The 16,773-nt window shown below is 46.1% G+C and overlaps 2 protein-coding genes across 2 annotated transcripts; one reads left to right on the top strand and one right to left on the bottom strand.

Annotated features, from left to right (window-relative positions):
• Positions 1-289: 289 nt before the first annotated feature.
• LOC147608302 (uncharacterized) lies at positions 290-1,036 on the bottom strand. Its single transcript, XM_086789422.1, has one exon. The coding sequence runs from the start codon at positions 1,034-1,036 to the stop codon at positions 290-292; it is 747 nt and encodes a 248-aa protein (XP_086645548.1).
• Positions 1,037-2,975: 1,939 nt separating this feature from the next.
• Positions 2,976-6,705, top strand: LOC147608301 (uncharacterized). Its single transcript, XM_086789339.1, has 5 exons — positions 2,976-3,109; positions 3,194-3,351; positions 3,563-4,301; positions 4,408-4,472; positions 6,276-6,705. Exons 3-5 carry the CDS (start codon positions 3,673-3,675, stop codon positions 6,392-6,394), a joined length of 813 nt encoding a protein of 270 aa, XP_086645465.1. The 5' UTR covers positions 2,976-3,109; positions 3,194-3,351; positions 3,563-3,672; the 3' UTR covers positions 6,395-6,705.
• The last annotated feature ends 10,068 nt before the right edge of the window (positions 6,706-16,773 follow it).

The following is a 16,773-nucleotide window of genomic DNA, read 5'->3' as shown; positions in this document are numbered from 1 at the left end:
GTAACATGTTTACGTCCAATTCCTCATCTTCTTCTGCAGACTCACTAATTTCTTTAGCATTTTTCTTCTTTTTGTCATTAGGAATAGGCTTGAATTTCAAAGCATGCGTATAAGTCTTTCCACTTGCATTTGAATACACTAATGTGCCCTCTTTCGCCATCCCCAAGAAAGTAGTCAAATGCTTTGATCCAGTACCAAAATTACGGATATTGAGCTTCTCAAATGTCAAATCAATCATCGCACCAATTGTGGTGACATCCATTTCCTGCCTTTGGAATTCTACATTCAACTAATTCAACTCTATGAGTACATCGGCAGAAAGGTGTATCATGAACTGCACCACATACATAGTGGCATATCCATACCACTTTTTGTCATGGCATTGCCAGTGCTCAAGAACAACAGCAGGCAGTATGTTAACAAGCCTTTCCATCACTTGCCCTCTTGAAAGCCATCGTACTGAGTGAATTTTTAATGCTTTCATATCCGTCATATCATATTCACTCATGATCTTCCATAATTCGGCATGTCTCTTAGCGGACTTTCCCAACCAGCAGTACACCTTATTGGCAACCTTATCAACAAAGGCATAAACATGTGGATGTGAGACAAAACCATCCTTTGCTGCAAGAGCCTGTCTATGGGCAATACAATTTACACCCATGATATGAGGCATAACTTCTTGAAAACGTGCAACTACACTTGTCTTGTGCCCAATCATAACCGATGCTCCATCAGTTCTAATGGCAATGAGCTTTTGAAGTTCTAACCCAGTGTCCTCTATAAATGTACGCATTGCATCATAAATGTCCTTTGCATTTGCATTCTCCACAGGTGACAACTCAACAAAGGAACATTTTGCATGCCCCTTTCCGGAGTTACCAACATACACGACATAAATGATCAAATGCTTCTCCATAGTGCGGTCTGTACTTTCATCAATAAGCAATGAGTAAAAAGGACTTGCACGCATGTCTGCTAGCATCTGCTTTTTTACATGATCTCTAATGGCTAACAACATTTCTCTTCCAGACATTGTGTTCACATATGAACCATACTCAAATGCTTCTCCATAGTGCGGTCTGTACTTTCATCAATAAGCAATGAGTAAAAAGGACTTGCACGCATGTCTGCTAGCATCTGCTTTTTTACATGATCTCTAATGGCTAACAACATTTCTCTTCGAGACATTGGGTTCACATATGAACCATACTCATCAGAAGCAGGAACATTTGGTGTACCAAGCTCACGCAATAGCTTGCATTGGCTAGGATACTTCTCTAAAGGAAGGTCTTCACAAAGCACAGAAATAAACGAGCTTCATACATGTCAAAATTCGAGCTTGTTCCGTGTGGACAATGCTCTCTATGCCATGGTTACAAGAGGCCCTTTACCAACATCATTGATGCGTTTTCTTGCATTCAAAATACGCACAGCATCCTTATGAGGAAGTGTCAAAGCATGATCATGCAATGCTGAGATCATTATGCTTGAGGAACCCTCTTGGGATGTATACATATTCACCTTTTTGGTGTCCTCACAATAAGTACATTTTATTCTTTCCTCATTCAACATGGACTTACATAAGTAAGCACATGGATGGATGAGAGTCCATTGATTATGCCATTTCCTTTTAGTCTTCTTGGAAGCTTCTGGAGCTTGAGCAGACTTGTTAATCTCAATAGCCACATGATCATTTACATCAGCACCACTTGTGCTGCCACTCATGATAGTATCATGGCCTTGAGCATTGGCCACATCACTTTGTGCATTAGCCACATTTCTTTGTACATCATTACATGCATTGCTAGGCTGGCCGGCACCGCTTGACTGCTTAGTTAAAAAAGCATCAAGCTTGGGCTGAGACTTTCTCTTCTTCCTTGAAGAAGAGAGTGAACTCGCTACTCTCTTGCTAGGATCCATTGTCAACTAGCAATAGGCAGAACTAACCTAGTCTGCAACACATTGAACCATACCATACATGAGCGAGGTAACCATTAAATATCCCAAAAAACTATACATAAAATGCATTCTACTGTCTACATATGATGATAGTAACGAGTGCATTAATTTTCTTCAACATTTGTTTGCAACAAAAGCATAGAGCTCAAACAAGAAGAATGAATCACCAAAAGATAGCATCACTTACTCTTAAAATTTCCAAAGACTCCTTGCGTAGAAAGCTTAAGACTTTAGTCACGAACACGTTTGTTGCTGCCAAACTACTGGGCCTATTCAGCAGGAGGATGCAGCGCTCAGATTCAGCAGCTCAGGTTTCAACGTGAACTCCTTGTCTTCTACAAATCAGAGCCACTAGCCCGGCCATTGTCATTGTCATTAAGGTCCCTGTGCAGACTGCAGTGCGATTTTGTGTAGAGGCGGGCGGCTCCTGAAGACTCTTGCGTGTAGCGCTCGTCGCTGGTTTAAAGTTTTTTCTTGCGTGTAGTGTTCAAACCAAAACCCTTGTGATTCGTGAACCCTTCCATACCTTGACCGGCCACCCGTCTCGTCGTCGTCTCATAGCGCCCGCTGCCCAGTGCCCATGCATGTGTAGACTGTAGTGTTCAAACTTTGAAGACCAAAACCCTTGTGAACCCTTCCATACCTTGACCGGCCACCCGCACAGCGCCCGTCGCCCAGTGCCCACACATGGCCATTCGAAATTTTGTAATAATTACTAAGCATGTCAAATTTCAATTGACTGGCAGTATTTGGAATAGCTTGTCGAGGTGACAGTCAAATTTTTTTCTTGGGCTTGTCGTTTGACAAGAATTTTTTTCAACTACCTTTTTTGACAGGCAAAAAGGCCCTTGACAGGAAAAACAGTCGTCAAATTTAGGCCCTGCAAGCTAGGTGCAAAGTACATTTCACATTTCCATTTGGACCCACCATAGATTGCATAAATTCATAATGTTTTGAAAGTAACCTTAAAGTGGGACCCTTAAAACTGATATTGTTGTTGAAGGCATCAATACCCTACGTGATGAGTACACATAACGGTGGTATATCCGAGGCTCCAGCCCGCATGTCCTTTTCTTTATGATTGCAGTTACATTACAGTATCAGTATGTAAAGAGGCGTTCGGATTAGGGTTTCGGCTACGTCTCAGGTTTTCACAGCATATTGTTTACAGATCGCGCCTTTCCTGCTTGTTGCTGACGGTTTGTCTAAGTGAGCTGTTGATGTCTGTTAGGTTTTCTTCTGCCGATTAAGCAGATTGCAGATCTTCCCGATTAGGGTTTTGGCTATTGATCGAGAAGCTTGCAGACCTTTCTGGTCAGGGTTCCGTCTTCGAATCAAGCAGCTCTGAGCTGTTTCGGTCCGTGGATTAGGGTTTCGGATACTGCGCAGGTTTTTCTCCATTGTTCTATAATTAGATTTTGAAGCTTCAATTTTTTTTCGTCTGTTCGTAGCTGATTAGGATTTCGCTATGGCCTCTTGAGAGGTTCTCAGTTACAGCCGTTGACGTACTCACCATGCAGTGTTCCGGCTATAGTTTCATTTTTTCATTTCTTATGTTGCGATGCAATAGCCTTTGATGATCCAACAAATTGTCCTGCAGGTCTGTTAAGGTTTAGTCTCATTCAAACAGTTCTTTCTGTGCTTTGATCTTCATATGGTCGCACTTTGAAGAGGGACACCTCGCCGCTGTCTTTACAACCACCTCTGCCAATGGCTCAGTGGTGGCATGCCAGCCTGCATCATAAGTACCTCCATCATCAATTCACCTCTTACAATGCCTTGCGTACCATGCAAACGTTATCTGGCTTCGCGTTGCGGTCATTCCTCACGCCCACAGGATGGGAATATTTGATCATCCCAAAGATCACTCCTGATGGTTCGAATCCAGAAGTATCACTCCCTTCTGCTTCAGTGAGTCCATCCATCAGCTGCTTTTGTGACGATGATCCACTGCTCACAGAGCATTTGTTTAACAAAGATGGAAGTACTTTCACTTTGAGAACCAAGCTAGAGATCAGGTATAGCCCATGGGCTATGAGCATGATGAATGGTTCTGGAAACCCTCGTAGGGGGGCTGTCAAAGAATTCACAGGCGGTCCCACAGGAGGCGGTAGGGGAGGTGATGATGATGATGGGGGTGATGGCGGAGGTGGTGGGGGTGACGAGGGCGGAGATCAGCAAATTTATATACTTCCATTGCTGACAATTGCATTTGCCGCATTTCATCTTGGTTACTGTATCGCAGTATGGATGAAAGAGGAATCCTTGGATTTTGAGTTTCTCCGTACTGGAGTTGGTTTTTTCTGCCTATTAGCAGTGGCGGCAATCCGCCTTAACAAGTGAGTATGCACTTTTTGCTTGATTTTCCCAATCACACAGGCTATCCTGCTTATTGTCAATGTCTATGTTTCATCTCTTAACTTACCAGCATGCTGCTGGTTACAGCCAAACAGGAGTTGATGCTTACATCTTGGGCTTGGGAGCGTCTGTGGGAGTGATGCTGTGGACAGGTACAGAACAACATTCCAGAAAACAAGCTGTTTCGTAGTGTTTGCAGACAATTTAGAGGTCAAGGCACTTTGCATGCAGTTTTCATGGCTTTTTTGAGAAATAGCAGTGCTTTGCTTGCTATCTTTTTGACCCATTGTTCATCAAATGGCTAAATCAATGTGTGGTTGTTTGCTTCTTTTTCTCTTTCCATTGGGCTGTTTTGTAGTGATTTATATTTCAGAGGCTTGGATATGTTTGGGTATGGCTTTGGTATAATGAATTGGCTTGTCAGTAATAATGGTTTAATTTGTGTACTTTTTTTTTTCCGAGAATTTTTTTTTCCAAGAATAATTTGTGTACTTTGTGAGATATTATGCTAGTTATTGGGCTGGCCAGGATCTTACATCAAAATTGTTTTCAATCTTAAATGCTGTGGCTCATCAAGAGATGAGGGGCTGTTGTGTACAATAAAGTGCCCTGTGAACCTTCAAGTTATCATAAGGACAATTTGCCAGTTGCTGAGTGCTGTTGTTAGCCACTATTATTCTGTGCGCCATCACTACTTAGCATTTGCTTGGCCTGCCATACAAGTAGTAGCTTGTGCTAGAATAGCACTAAGGGGAGCATGGTCCTTTGAACTACTTCGAAGCACAAAACCGAAAACGTACAGAGAATAAGCAGAGAGAAAATAGAATGAGAGAAGAAGACTTGATTCCGGGTTAATTGCTGCTGTTTGGGCCCAATCTACTACTTTTCACAATTTGAATCTCTCTTGTGGATGCATCCAAAAAGCTTGTAGAAGTTTTGAATGAGGAAAGAGTGGCCCTTTTTACAGAAAAAATTAAGTCCACCAGCTAGTGTTAACTTGTGTTGCTCTGTGTATTTAAATTACGGAATGCACTCAATGTCTTTTGTGTCTTTTTAGATTAGGGCTGAGAGCATAGGTTGATTCTCTACAAACCGGAACCCTAACCCTGTGTCCTGTGTGTACATATCCTTAGACACAGGTCATCGTGATTGGTTATGGTTATGGGAGTGCAGCAGCAGTTGCCTATTAACAGCTGCTGTAGTGACATTTCTCATTCTGGGCATTGATTGCACAGGTGGAGCACAAAAGGCAAGTGAACCAAGCACATAAGAGGGGGGTGAAGAAGGTGCTACTGGTAAATATTCCAGCATAACCTTCAATGGTTGATATAGATACCTCTGTGACTGGCCCTTGTATGGTGCTCTTTGGGACGAAATCCATCTACAATCCTTTGAACAAAGACAAATTAGGGGATTCTCACTCAAAGCCCAAGGAATGAAGCTGGGCTAGCTCTTCTGACAGATCATGGTGAGAATTGGGTGCTCACCTGGTTAACCAGCTGGCCTGATGGGACTCATTGTCAGGCCAGCTGATCTTCTCTTTGCTGCCCTTGGATATGTGAGCATGGGTCTTTTTGCATGCCCACGTACTTCTCTGCCTTTGCTGGCTGCTTGTGTCTTGCTGAGCTGTTGTGATTGGAATTCTCTTTTCAATATAGCACAAAGCCGCTGCATAACCACATGTCAAGGAGGCCATGGCTTGGGCAAGTGAATGCATGCAGTGATTGCTAGTTTTTTCATAACCGAAATAAAGACATTTGCATGTTAGTAACACTCTAGAGGCTCTCACTGTTATCAAAAGCATCTGCTTCATGAGCTTTGCAAATATATGCTAAAAAAAGAGAATGTTAAAAGGCCTGTAAAGAATCATCGGTGTGTTCTGAGCAAGGGTGCTTTTAAACTGTTTTTGTGAATGTTGTTTATCAATGCTTATTGACTGAGTTGGGAGTTTTCAGGAGAACGTTGTTTGGTGAAGAAAGAAGGTAGCCCAGCTGGGATTGTTACACTTTTTGCAGCAGCTATGGCAACCATGTTCTCAACTGTGTTATATGAAACCATACGTTGGCACAGTTAGACATCGCAAGGCAAAAGCTAGACCAAGCAGAATGTTAGCGTCTGGTTTCATCTTATTGCATTCTTACTAAGACTGCATGGCTGCATTCTGATGTACAAAGCTTTAGAAACAATAACCATGGTGACTTCCTGTAAATTTGGCTCAAGGAAGTCTAATTTGTACATAGCTATTAGCTAAGCATGCAATTGGCAGAGGTGTGATCTTGGAGGTAAAGTGTCCAAGGACTCCTAATTGCCTGTATGAGGTGAATTTTCACCTGTATAATGCCACAAGATGTGAATGATATTTTTGGAAGATGCTTTGTGTATGAATCCATTCTCATCTTTCTACGTGATCGATTGTGCACATATTTCAGGAGTTTTTTTTTTGGGGGGGGGGGGGGGGGGTCAGTCTATAATTGGGCTTTCGAATAGTCTACTTACACTGAACACAGAAAATGGCAGCATAACTCCCATTGGTAGCTTAAGAGCACCTACCTTTAGCTGAATGGCTGGTTAGCTTATAGCTACCTACAGTGATGCTGTGTGGGGATTTTGAAGCAATGCACTGATCCTTAAGTGTGTGTGTGTGTAACACGCGGAAGCTCTGGGAGTCTTCTTTCAGCCCTAAACACTCTTGGAAACCATCTGATGCAAAACGCAGATATAGAGAGAGAGTAGAGAGAGAGAGATGTGCTGGAAATTCAGTTATATTCATATAGTACAAAAAGGTACTTGTCTGCAGCCCTAGGCTGCCTTGAAGAAATGGTGATAACACCCAAAATTCTGTCCTAAACTAGGACCCTAATGATCCACTCCATAAAGGAATGAATGCCTAAAACAATGAGCACACTTTGCTATTTATACGGTTTTTGACTCAAATCTGGACTGGCCGACTGCTGTTGGACCAGCCGACTGGCCCTGGACCCTCCATAAACCTTGGTCGGCTGTGCCTCTCCATGATTGGAAACGCATGGTGTAGTTGACGCCTTCTGGTACAGCCGACGCCCTGTTCCTTGCAGCCGACTGAATCCCCTAAGTCCTCCAGGCTCCAGGTCCTGCTCCAAGTCCATCCTACTATCTCATCTGCACCTTGTGCTCCAAATCCTAGTTCTAGTTATCTCTGACTGGTTCATACTCTTTATCTGGCTGCCTCTTCTGGATTTAGCCCTGAAAATGTCCATGGCATTTATCATGCACATGACATCCCCCTCTGCTAAACTTGATGACGGGAATCCAACCTGCTCTTGGATGACTGTCATCATCCCAATCCTTTCCCGAAGTCCCTCTGTCATCCATCCATCCCTGGCAATCCCTTTTCTTTGAAAGCCCGGCCTATTCTCCAAACCACTCTGTCTCAGACGAAGATGTATGCATCTGTTCCATCTAGTCCACAATCTATTCCTACCTTGACTCTGAGCACCGTCTTGGTCTTTATTCCTGAGAAATGAGTCTGGCACTCTCACATCACCCTTGGAGGATAAACCTCCCTTGGGACAGTTGCCCGAGAACCTATCTGGCTCACAGGACTGCCATCCTCTTTGGCTTTGTGGAACACCACCAACAAACCTCTTGGGAGTTATTCCCGATTCTGTGCTCCTTGCCTTGGGCTTCGTATCCGTGTACTTTCTTGTACCTTGGACCTGTACACCATCATATGGGACCGAATCAGTGTTTAGCTTTGCTGAGCCTGATGCTCTTATACCAATGTAACACGTGGAAGCTCTGGGAGTCTTCTTTCAGCCCTAAACACTCTTGGAAACCATCTGATGCAAAACGCAGATATAGAGAGTAGAGTAGAGAGAGAGAGAGAGATGTGCTGGAAATTCAGGTATATTCATATAGTACAAAAAGGTACTTGTCTGCAGCCCTAGACTGCCTTGAAGAAAAGGTGATAACACCCAAAATTCTGTCCTAAACTAGGACTCTAATGATCCACTCCATAAAGGAATGAATGCCTAAAACAATGAGCACACTTTGCTATTTATATGGTTCTTGACTCAAATCTGGACTGGCCGACTGGCCCTGGACCCTCCATAAACCTTGGTCGGCTGCGCCTCTCCATGATTGGAAACGCATGGTGCAGTTGACGCCTTCTGGTACAGCCGACGCCCTGTTCCTTGCAGCCGACTGAATCCCCTAAGTCCTCCAGGCTCCAGGTCCTGCTCCAAGTCCATCCTACTATCTCATCTGCACCTTGTGCTCCAAATCCTAGTTCTAGTTATCTCTGACTGGTTCATACTCTTTATCTGGCTGCCTCTTCTGGATTTAGCCCTGAAAATGTCCATGGCATTTATCATGCACATGAAAGTGTGGTCCTTGTGGGCCCAAGGACGTTTACACAGTACAATCAGGTGGTGGGTAGTTATCTTTCACACACAGCCACCTCCAGGGTCCACTACCAATACAGTCAACTTCCAAGCAGACGTCCCTTAGTCCAATCTCGAAGCTCCATTCTCCTGGCGCATCTCTCTAGCACACCAACTTATTGATCAAGGCCCACTATGTACACTCCTTCAATTGTGGTCTTGATGCCCTCATTAAATTAACCTCCAAACATATTATACATTGTCCATGGTTTAAACCTTACATTGCACATAAACTAAGATGGTCTAAACCTTATGCCTTGCAGCAATTGGCCGGAAAGTTCAAAAGCCTTTTGCATGTGTGAATTAGCATAAGTAAGCATGATTGAATCAATGTTTATTGCAGGGTCCGGACTAATATGACACAGTATACACTTATTACAAAATCCCCTCGTAACCACTTCTGCTTTTTGGCTATCTTGGACACGATGCATGCATGCCTGATGCCTGTGGTCGTTTTCCATGCAACTTGAGCACCACAATTTGCCACGGTTGCAATCAGACTCCATTTTAGCTTTAGTCCGTACTAGGCCCTACATAATTGGTAGAAGCTCTTTATTGCCATTTTAAGGCGAGGAGGCTCCCATGCTTCTTTGCAAGGTGACGACCAACAGCTTTGTGTGCATTAGGTCCCTATGACTGTGATCATGATGGCCACCTTCCTTCACGAGTGTCGTACAGCTGAAGCTCAAACCATGGTGCTGTTACCAAACAGAGTCCTGCCCCTTGCTTCAATCCGAGCTTGGCTGGGTGCTCAAAATAACTGCTTATGCTAGTGCTGTTTCGTTGCCCCAAAGAGGCAACACATTGTGCATTCATCAGGGTTCTTTGTAGCAGCCGTGCATCCATCTCAGGGTTGTCTGCAGCAGTCGCCTGTGGACCTCCCCTTTACACACAACCTCATTACCATCCGAACCATGCTCTCTCCCACAAGCTTCTTCACTTGCAATCTGGCCAGCAGCCCTTCTCTTGCCTGTCCTCAACAGGCAAACTCTCTCTCTCTCTCTCTCTCTCTCTCTCTCTCGGCATTGATAGCCACCACCAGCATTCTTTCTTCATGAACCTCCACCCCTCGTGGACTTTGATGCCCCTTCTCGTGCTCTTTACAAGCTTGCTAAAGTTGATTGGCTTGCCAAAAATGGCCAGCATGGCCTCCATTACCTCATGCTTCTTACCTTTCACAACCTTCTCATAAGTCATGCCTCATTATCTTAAAGCCCTTAAGGTTCCAAGCTTTAATAACTCACTTATAAGAAGCTTTAATAACCCATTTATAAGCTATTTCCTAAGGTGGCTTACCTTCCAAATGAAACAAGCTCTACATTTATAAAATCACATCTTATAAGGACCTATACGGCCATTATGACACCACATCCACACACATTTGATTGAGAACCTATCACCCCGGGCCCTACCATTTGGATAATACTCTTCTACATACGACCATGTGAACACACCAAGACACACCCACATGTACGTCTATGCTCAACACATATCTGTCAGGGTTCTCTGCTGCAGCCACCTCTTGTTTCTCCCCTCTACACACAGCCTCGTGCAGCAGCCGCCTCTGGCTCCCCAGCACTCTCTTCCACAAGCTTCTTCACTTGCAATCCAGTTAGCAGCCCTTCTCTCGTCTGGTCTCTGCAGTAAAACTTTCTCTCTCTTTTGGCGTTGATAGCCTCCACCAGCATTCTTTCTTCTACTTCCAGCCCTTGTGGATTCTGATGCGTCTTGTTTTGTGCTTTTCTTCACAGGCTTGCACTGCTAAAAATGGCTCGAATAGGGTACCAAAATCATCTTTAGGTTTTTTATTAAATAACTAGTTGGTGACCCACCCTCATGAATCGAGGAGCCGCCATGTGGCCGAGCCCTCGTTATCCACATGGGGAGCTAGAGTGTCTTCCCTCTTGCCACGTGTAAAGGGGATTAGATAGTGTCGATAATAGATAAATTGATAAACGTATTCTGCCTGCAACGTCTTTTATAGCATCATATCTCTGAATGTGCAGTTTTTTAAAGTGCATGCTCTCTGTTTCTTACTGATCGCTCGACTCGGGTGTAAGGTTGTAGAACAAGGGTGGGAGGGCGCGGCCAGGTTTCTTGCTGCGTGGACCGCATGATGGAGTCAAGGAGGGCTACCTTAACCTAAGGTACATATTCACCGAAGCCCCTTAGCTTGCCCACATTCAACCGGCATTAATATATGCTCCATTACCTCATGCTTCTCCATCTTTCACAACCTTCTCATAAGTCAACAATAGCATGAAAGAGTGTGAGCCTAGGTATTAGGGTTGCGACAAGACATTACTGTTGTACGGCTATCGCTCTGCAAACCACCAGGTTCTCTGGTTTTCGAGGCGCCTCCTGAAGCGGCCGCCTCAACCATATAGGTGTGTCTGTCGAAATGCGCAGAGACACACAATTGAGAGCAAACACGTGCAGGACTCCACGCTGAACAGAGGCCCACATAGAAGACAAACGCCAGCCTGCAACAAACTGAACTGGGAGGAGCAGGAGAAAAAACGCAGACAAGAGAGTGGCTGGGTATGAACTCTGTATATACACAAGAATCCCGAATGAATGATACAAGATATGGCAAGGGCTGTGGGGCCATTTTATATGGCCCCCATACAGCAGTCGGCTTGCTGTAGGCAGCCGACAGGACTCTAGAAGTGCCCACGACTGTCATCACCAGTCGGCCTGCATAAAAGGTCCACGACCTGTCCAGACCAGTCGGCCAGCTCCACAATGTGAACACAAGCATACTGATACAGTCGGCCAGCACCTGGGTCCTCCTGCCATCACAGGGCAGCCTCCCATGCCAAGAAAAAATAGGGAAAAATGGGAAAAAATATGGAGAGTGGGGAAAAATGAGAAAACACCTAATAAGGGCGGGCACACCCACAACAGAGGCCTTGGTGTATATGTATAGACAGGAGATGACTTCTAACACCCCCTCTCAGCTCCGGGCTGTGAAACCAACCACAGGGAGCTGGGGTGTTGCCTGAGCAAATCCTGAGATAGCGACTTCGTGAAGAGGTCCACCGTACTGTCCTCCGTCGAACAGAACTCTAGCAAGATGTCATCAGCAACGATCCTGTTCACGAACAAAGTGCCTCTGGATGACCATGGGTTCCTCTAGTGGAAGCCCAATCTTGCAATGCAACCTCTGCAACCTCACCACCTCTCACAAGCAGCATCACAAGCAGCTCGGTACTCTGCCTCTGTCGACGTCAAGGCAAAAGATGACTGCCTCTTACTGCTCCAAAAAACTGCTCCTGGGCCTGAAGTAGATCTCCTCGTGTCTGGATCTCCTCCCCAATCCGAGTCACTCCAACCGTGGAGTTGGACTCCATCAATCAATCCTCCTCCTGTGTAAAAGAGTCCATGATCCTTCGCATGCCGCAGAAACCACAAGATACGCAATCTTGCCTCCCAAAGAGTCATCTGCAACCATGAGCTCAACTGCCTCATCGGGAAGCTCACGTCCAATCTGGTGTCCATCAACCAAATCAATGAACCATTCTGCTTCCGAGTCAAAAAGGCATCACATTGCTCACAAGGATCAACACCTGTTACGGTGGAACGCCAAGTCTTGGAAACTTGCTGAAGACGACGCAAGGCCTTCTGAAACCTGTCAACCACCCCCTCTGACTCCGGAACCACAAAGCCTAGAGTATGCACCTCCTTCTGCAAGTAATCAACTGCCACCTGCCTGGCTTTCCGAGAGGTCCCCGTGGAAAGAACATCCTCATCTACAGGAGTTCCTTTGTCCCGAATACTGCGAGACATCAGAGCATAAGTTACCTGTTCAGTTTTCTCTGACTGACTGTCATGGCCCTGTGAAAATGGAACAGCACAAGTGTGGGCATGGTGGTTGCAGAGTCAGAATATTTTATGATTCACTTGGGGGGTGCCCGGACAGAGTTTAAGATGTGTGGACATCCCTAGGTGTGAAGGGGGGGAACTAGAACATTAAACTTTAATGTTTATTAAAGTTTGCCCCTAGGCCTTAGTGGCCCCTAGGGACTTTTAAAGTTTGGGGCCCTAGGGATTATTTTGGGGAGGAGGGCCACTCCACTTTTGGAGTGTTTCTCTCTCCTCTCTCTCTCTCTCTTCCCTTTTGGGAGTCGTGGAGCAAAAGTGGGCACACATGCGTGGAAAATCACAGAAGGAGGAGGCGGTTGCTGTATCTGTGTGTTGCTGCTGTTTTCTTCTGCATATTCAGCCGTACTTCCCACATGTGCAGTCCGTACAGCACTGTACGACTGCAAGTACAGTGTTGCTGCTGTAATCTGCTACAGATTCTTCACTGGGTGCAGTCGGCGCAGACCTTCAGAGATAGTACAGGGGCTGTACGGCAGGTTCTGACACCTGTACGACTGCTGGCAGGTGGCCGTACAGTCAAGTACAGTTGGTGTCTGCTGTACAACAGCAAGTACAGGTGCAGGCGCTTCCTCTGTTGCAGTCGGCGCAGGCGACCAGTATCAGGACAGCAGGCTGCGTGTGCAAGTACAACTCTTGGCACGTATCCCGAGGTAGTACAGACGGGTACGGGGCTGTTTTTCAGATCTGTACTTTCAAAGACAGCATAGAAGTGAACACAAGGAGGAGGGTATAGACAAGTACATGCACATATGTGAAGCAAGGTTGTGGATACAAGTGCCTGCAAGTACAGATTGGTACCGTTGCTTCCTCCAGTGCTGTTTCACGAGCTGAATTTGGTAAGCTCCGTTTCTGTTCATCTATCTCTCTTTCTACTGCTTGATGTCTGTTGGAGATATGAGTTATCTGGCTCCTTGTGAGAGGAGGGGTATGGCAGATTGACAAGGGTTGAGACAGAGTTTGGACAGCATATGTATGTATGAGCTGAGATGTTATATCACGCTCTTGAGTTATGCCAGATGTATGCTCATGGCTGCCCTGCTTAGTGGTCTTGGCTGATCAGAGGGAGGCACAGTGTGTTGTTGTGGAACACAGATCTGTGTGCATAGATCCTCTGTGCTAAGAGGCATTGTGGGCCGTCAGATTGGACATACAGGTGTAAACTCTTGGCTGATTTTTGTTGTACTCAGCCATTCATATTATTATAATTGAATAAAGAAATACCGCAAGGGGCGCCAAGCTTTGGGGCCAACAGGTGTCGCTCTGTTTTTAGATTTGGGCACTCTAGCTCCAATCTGTTTTGTTTTCACATCTAGACTACAAGTGGACGGGTGACTGCTAGTCTACCGCACTCTGGTTTCTATCAGAGGCCGGTTTCACTGACAAACACAAGAACTACCAGCATCAGTACTGGAAAGTTCCTGCTAACTGTTGCCATCAACTGGCAAGCTATCCACCATCTGGTCCCGAAAAGCCTGCACTTGCAGCGTATCCACACTTAAGTGGCCATTACCAGACTGACACTTATCACAAACCTGAGGACTTGGGAGAGAGAGTGCTGAAAGCTTGTAAACTCCATTCTCCACTCCGCCTTCCCAAACCACCTGGCCTGTTGCTTTGTCCTGGCGAGCAACAAAATGCTCATCAAACTCCACCCGTACGCCAGTCTTGCAAACCTGATGCACTGACAACAGATGAAATCCAAGTGACGGAACATACAACACCTGGGAGGAATGTTTCCCTCCTCTGCCATCGAGAACTATCTCCGACCTGCCCTCACTATGAACTGGGATAGTGGATGTATCCCTAGTAAGAATGTGACCAGAATACCTGCAGAGATTCTGTAAATCTGAACGGGAAGGAGTCAGGTGCCTAGAAGCACCATTGTCTAGAATCCACTCCCGAGTATCCGTTGCAGAGAATCCTCCAACCTCCTCCCTGCCTGAAGAAAATGAAACATCGGTGTCCATCACTTCCAGGTGCACAAAAACCGGAGTCTTCATGATTGCTGCTGAGGAATCTTCACCCTTCTCGGTCTTCCGCTTGGGACACTGCCTCCAATAGTGGCCTTTCTCGTCACAATCATTACAGGTCCTCTCTGCCTTCAATTTCTCGCGGTTAGTGACGGACTTCTTTACAAAAGACTTCTCCGATGAAGCCTTTCCTTTGCCCGTGTTACGGTCTTTCGACCGTTGGCTAGTTAAGGCCTCCGAACCTCCAAGGGTTCATGAATCGTTCCTCCTGGTCCAAGACCATGGGCACAAGCTCCTCCCACGTGATGGTGCTGAGCCTGCCACTAGTAATCAAATACGAGTAAAATGCTGAGTACTGAGAGGGCAAATGCGACAGCAACGTTATGGCCATGTCCTCTGATGATATCTCCTTCCCAGCCTGAAGAACTTCCTGCTGAAGAGCCTGCAGCTTGTTAATATGCTCCCGTATCGTCAACGACTTTGCACGGCTCATAACCCGCATCTGTACTTCCAAGGAAATCCTCTTCATGGGCGATACCCTGTTGTAAAGAGAAGCCAAATGCTGCCATATACCTTTGGCTAGTGTCATATGCTTTACATGATTCGGTGTGCAGTTGAGGAAGATAAATGAATGGACCCTGGCGTTGACATGATCCCATATCTGTGCCTGTGCCTTCCGGTCCTTTCGGATCGACGGTAACTCCCCTTCCTCTACTTCTGGCTGTGGAACCCCAATAACGATGAAATCAGCGAGGTCATAAGACTCCAGAACAGATTCCATCATAACCTTCCATATGCCGTAGTTGTTCCCATCCAACTGACGGTCCACCGGGAATGTGGGGAGTGTAGGGATCTTCACATGCTTCTCAGCCATCTCGAGTAAATTTGCCATTGCGGTGGGTGAACTTTAGTCGTGTGAATGGGAAGGGTGAGTGGGAACAAAACCTGGAGACGAAGCTGCACTTGCTGCTCCTTGCTTCGCCACGTCCTGAACGGCCCACAAGGGTCCCCAAACAACACTAAAAACATGAACAGTCCCACTCCTCAGGGGGGTGAACTTGGTCTTCTAAAGGGAGGGTGCGTGGGAAACACAATGAAGATGAGGCTTGAACTGCTTACTCCTCGCTTCTCCACGTCCCGCATGGTCCACTGATGCCTTCGATCAGCACCAATCATGAACAGTCCTGGATCTCCAAGTCTCTTGCAAGCTCTTCCAAGCTCTTCAAGGGCTTCAACAGTCCCGCAAGCTCTCCACGTCTCCAAGATCTTCAAGCAGCCTTGTGCTCTGATACCATGTCGGAATGTGCAGCAGAATATGAGACACACAACTGAGAGCAAACATGTGCAGGACTCCACGTTGAACAGAGGCCCACGCAGAAGACAAACGCTAGCCTGCAACAAACTGAACTGGGAGCAGAAGGAGAAAAAACGCAGACAAGAGAGTGGCTGGGTATGAACTCTGTATATACACAAGAATCCCGAATGAATGATACAAGATATGGCAAGGGCTGTGGGGCCATTTTATACGGCCCCCATACAGCAGTCGGCCTGCTGTAGGCAGCCGACAGGACTCCAGAAGTGCCCCACGACTGTCATCACCAGTCGGCCTGCATAAAAGGTCCACGACCTGTCCAGACCAGTCGGCCAGCTCCACAATGTGAACACAAGCATACTGATGCAGTCGGCTGGCACCTGGGTCCTCCTGCCATCACAGGGCAGCCTCCCATGCCAAGAAAAAATAGGGAAAAATGGGAAAAAATATGGTGAGTGGGGAAAAATGAGAAAACACCTAATAAGGGCGGGCACACCCACAACAGAGGCCCTGCTGTATATGTATAGACAGGAGATGACTTCTAACAGTGTCGACATGGCTACCTCTATTGTTGCATGTCACCTGAGAGGATTTGGTTCTCCCCATACGGCAAGCATGGAGGTGCTCCGCCTGGTGTAACTCATGGAGCATGCAGTTGGTCACCTGGCACGAGCACATGATGGAGATCTGGTATAGGTAAGGATACGCTTGCATGCAGTGGAACTCCCGAGAAAGCACTGGTTCCTTGGCCTACTGTTGCGCTTTTTAAAAGAGAGAGCCCTGTGTCGGGGGTGCTTTCGTATGTTGACACTGTCCTTTGGCGCTGTGGATGCTAACAGCATGCACAACCTCCATGAGTCGGTGG

Source organism: Cibotium barometz, chromosome 53, assembly GCF_041138505.1.
Source record: "Cibotium barometz isolate CiBa-2024 chromosome 53, ASM4113850v1, whole genome shotgun sequence".
Lineage (NCBI taxonomy): Eukaryota > Viridiplantae > Streptophyta > Polypodiopsida > Cyatheales > Cibotiaceae > Cibotium > Cibotium barometz.
This window is presented reverse-complemented; position numbering and strand designations above follow the sequence as displayed.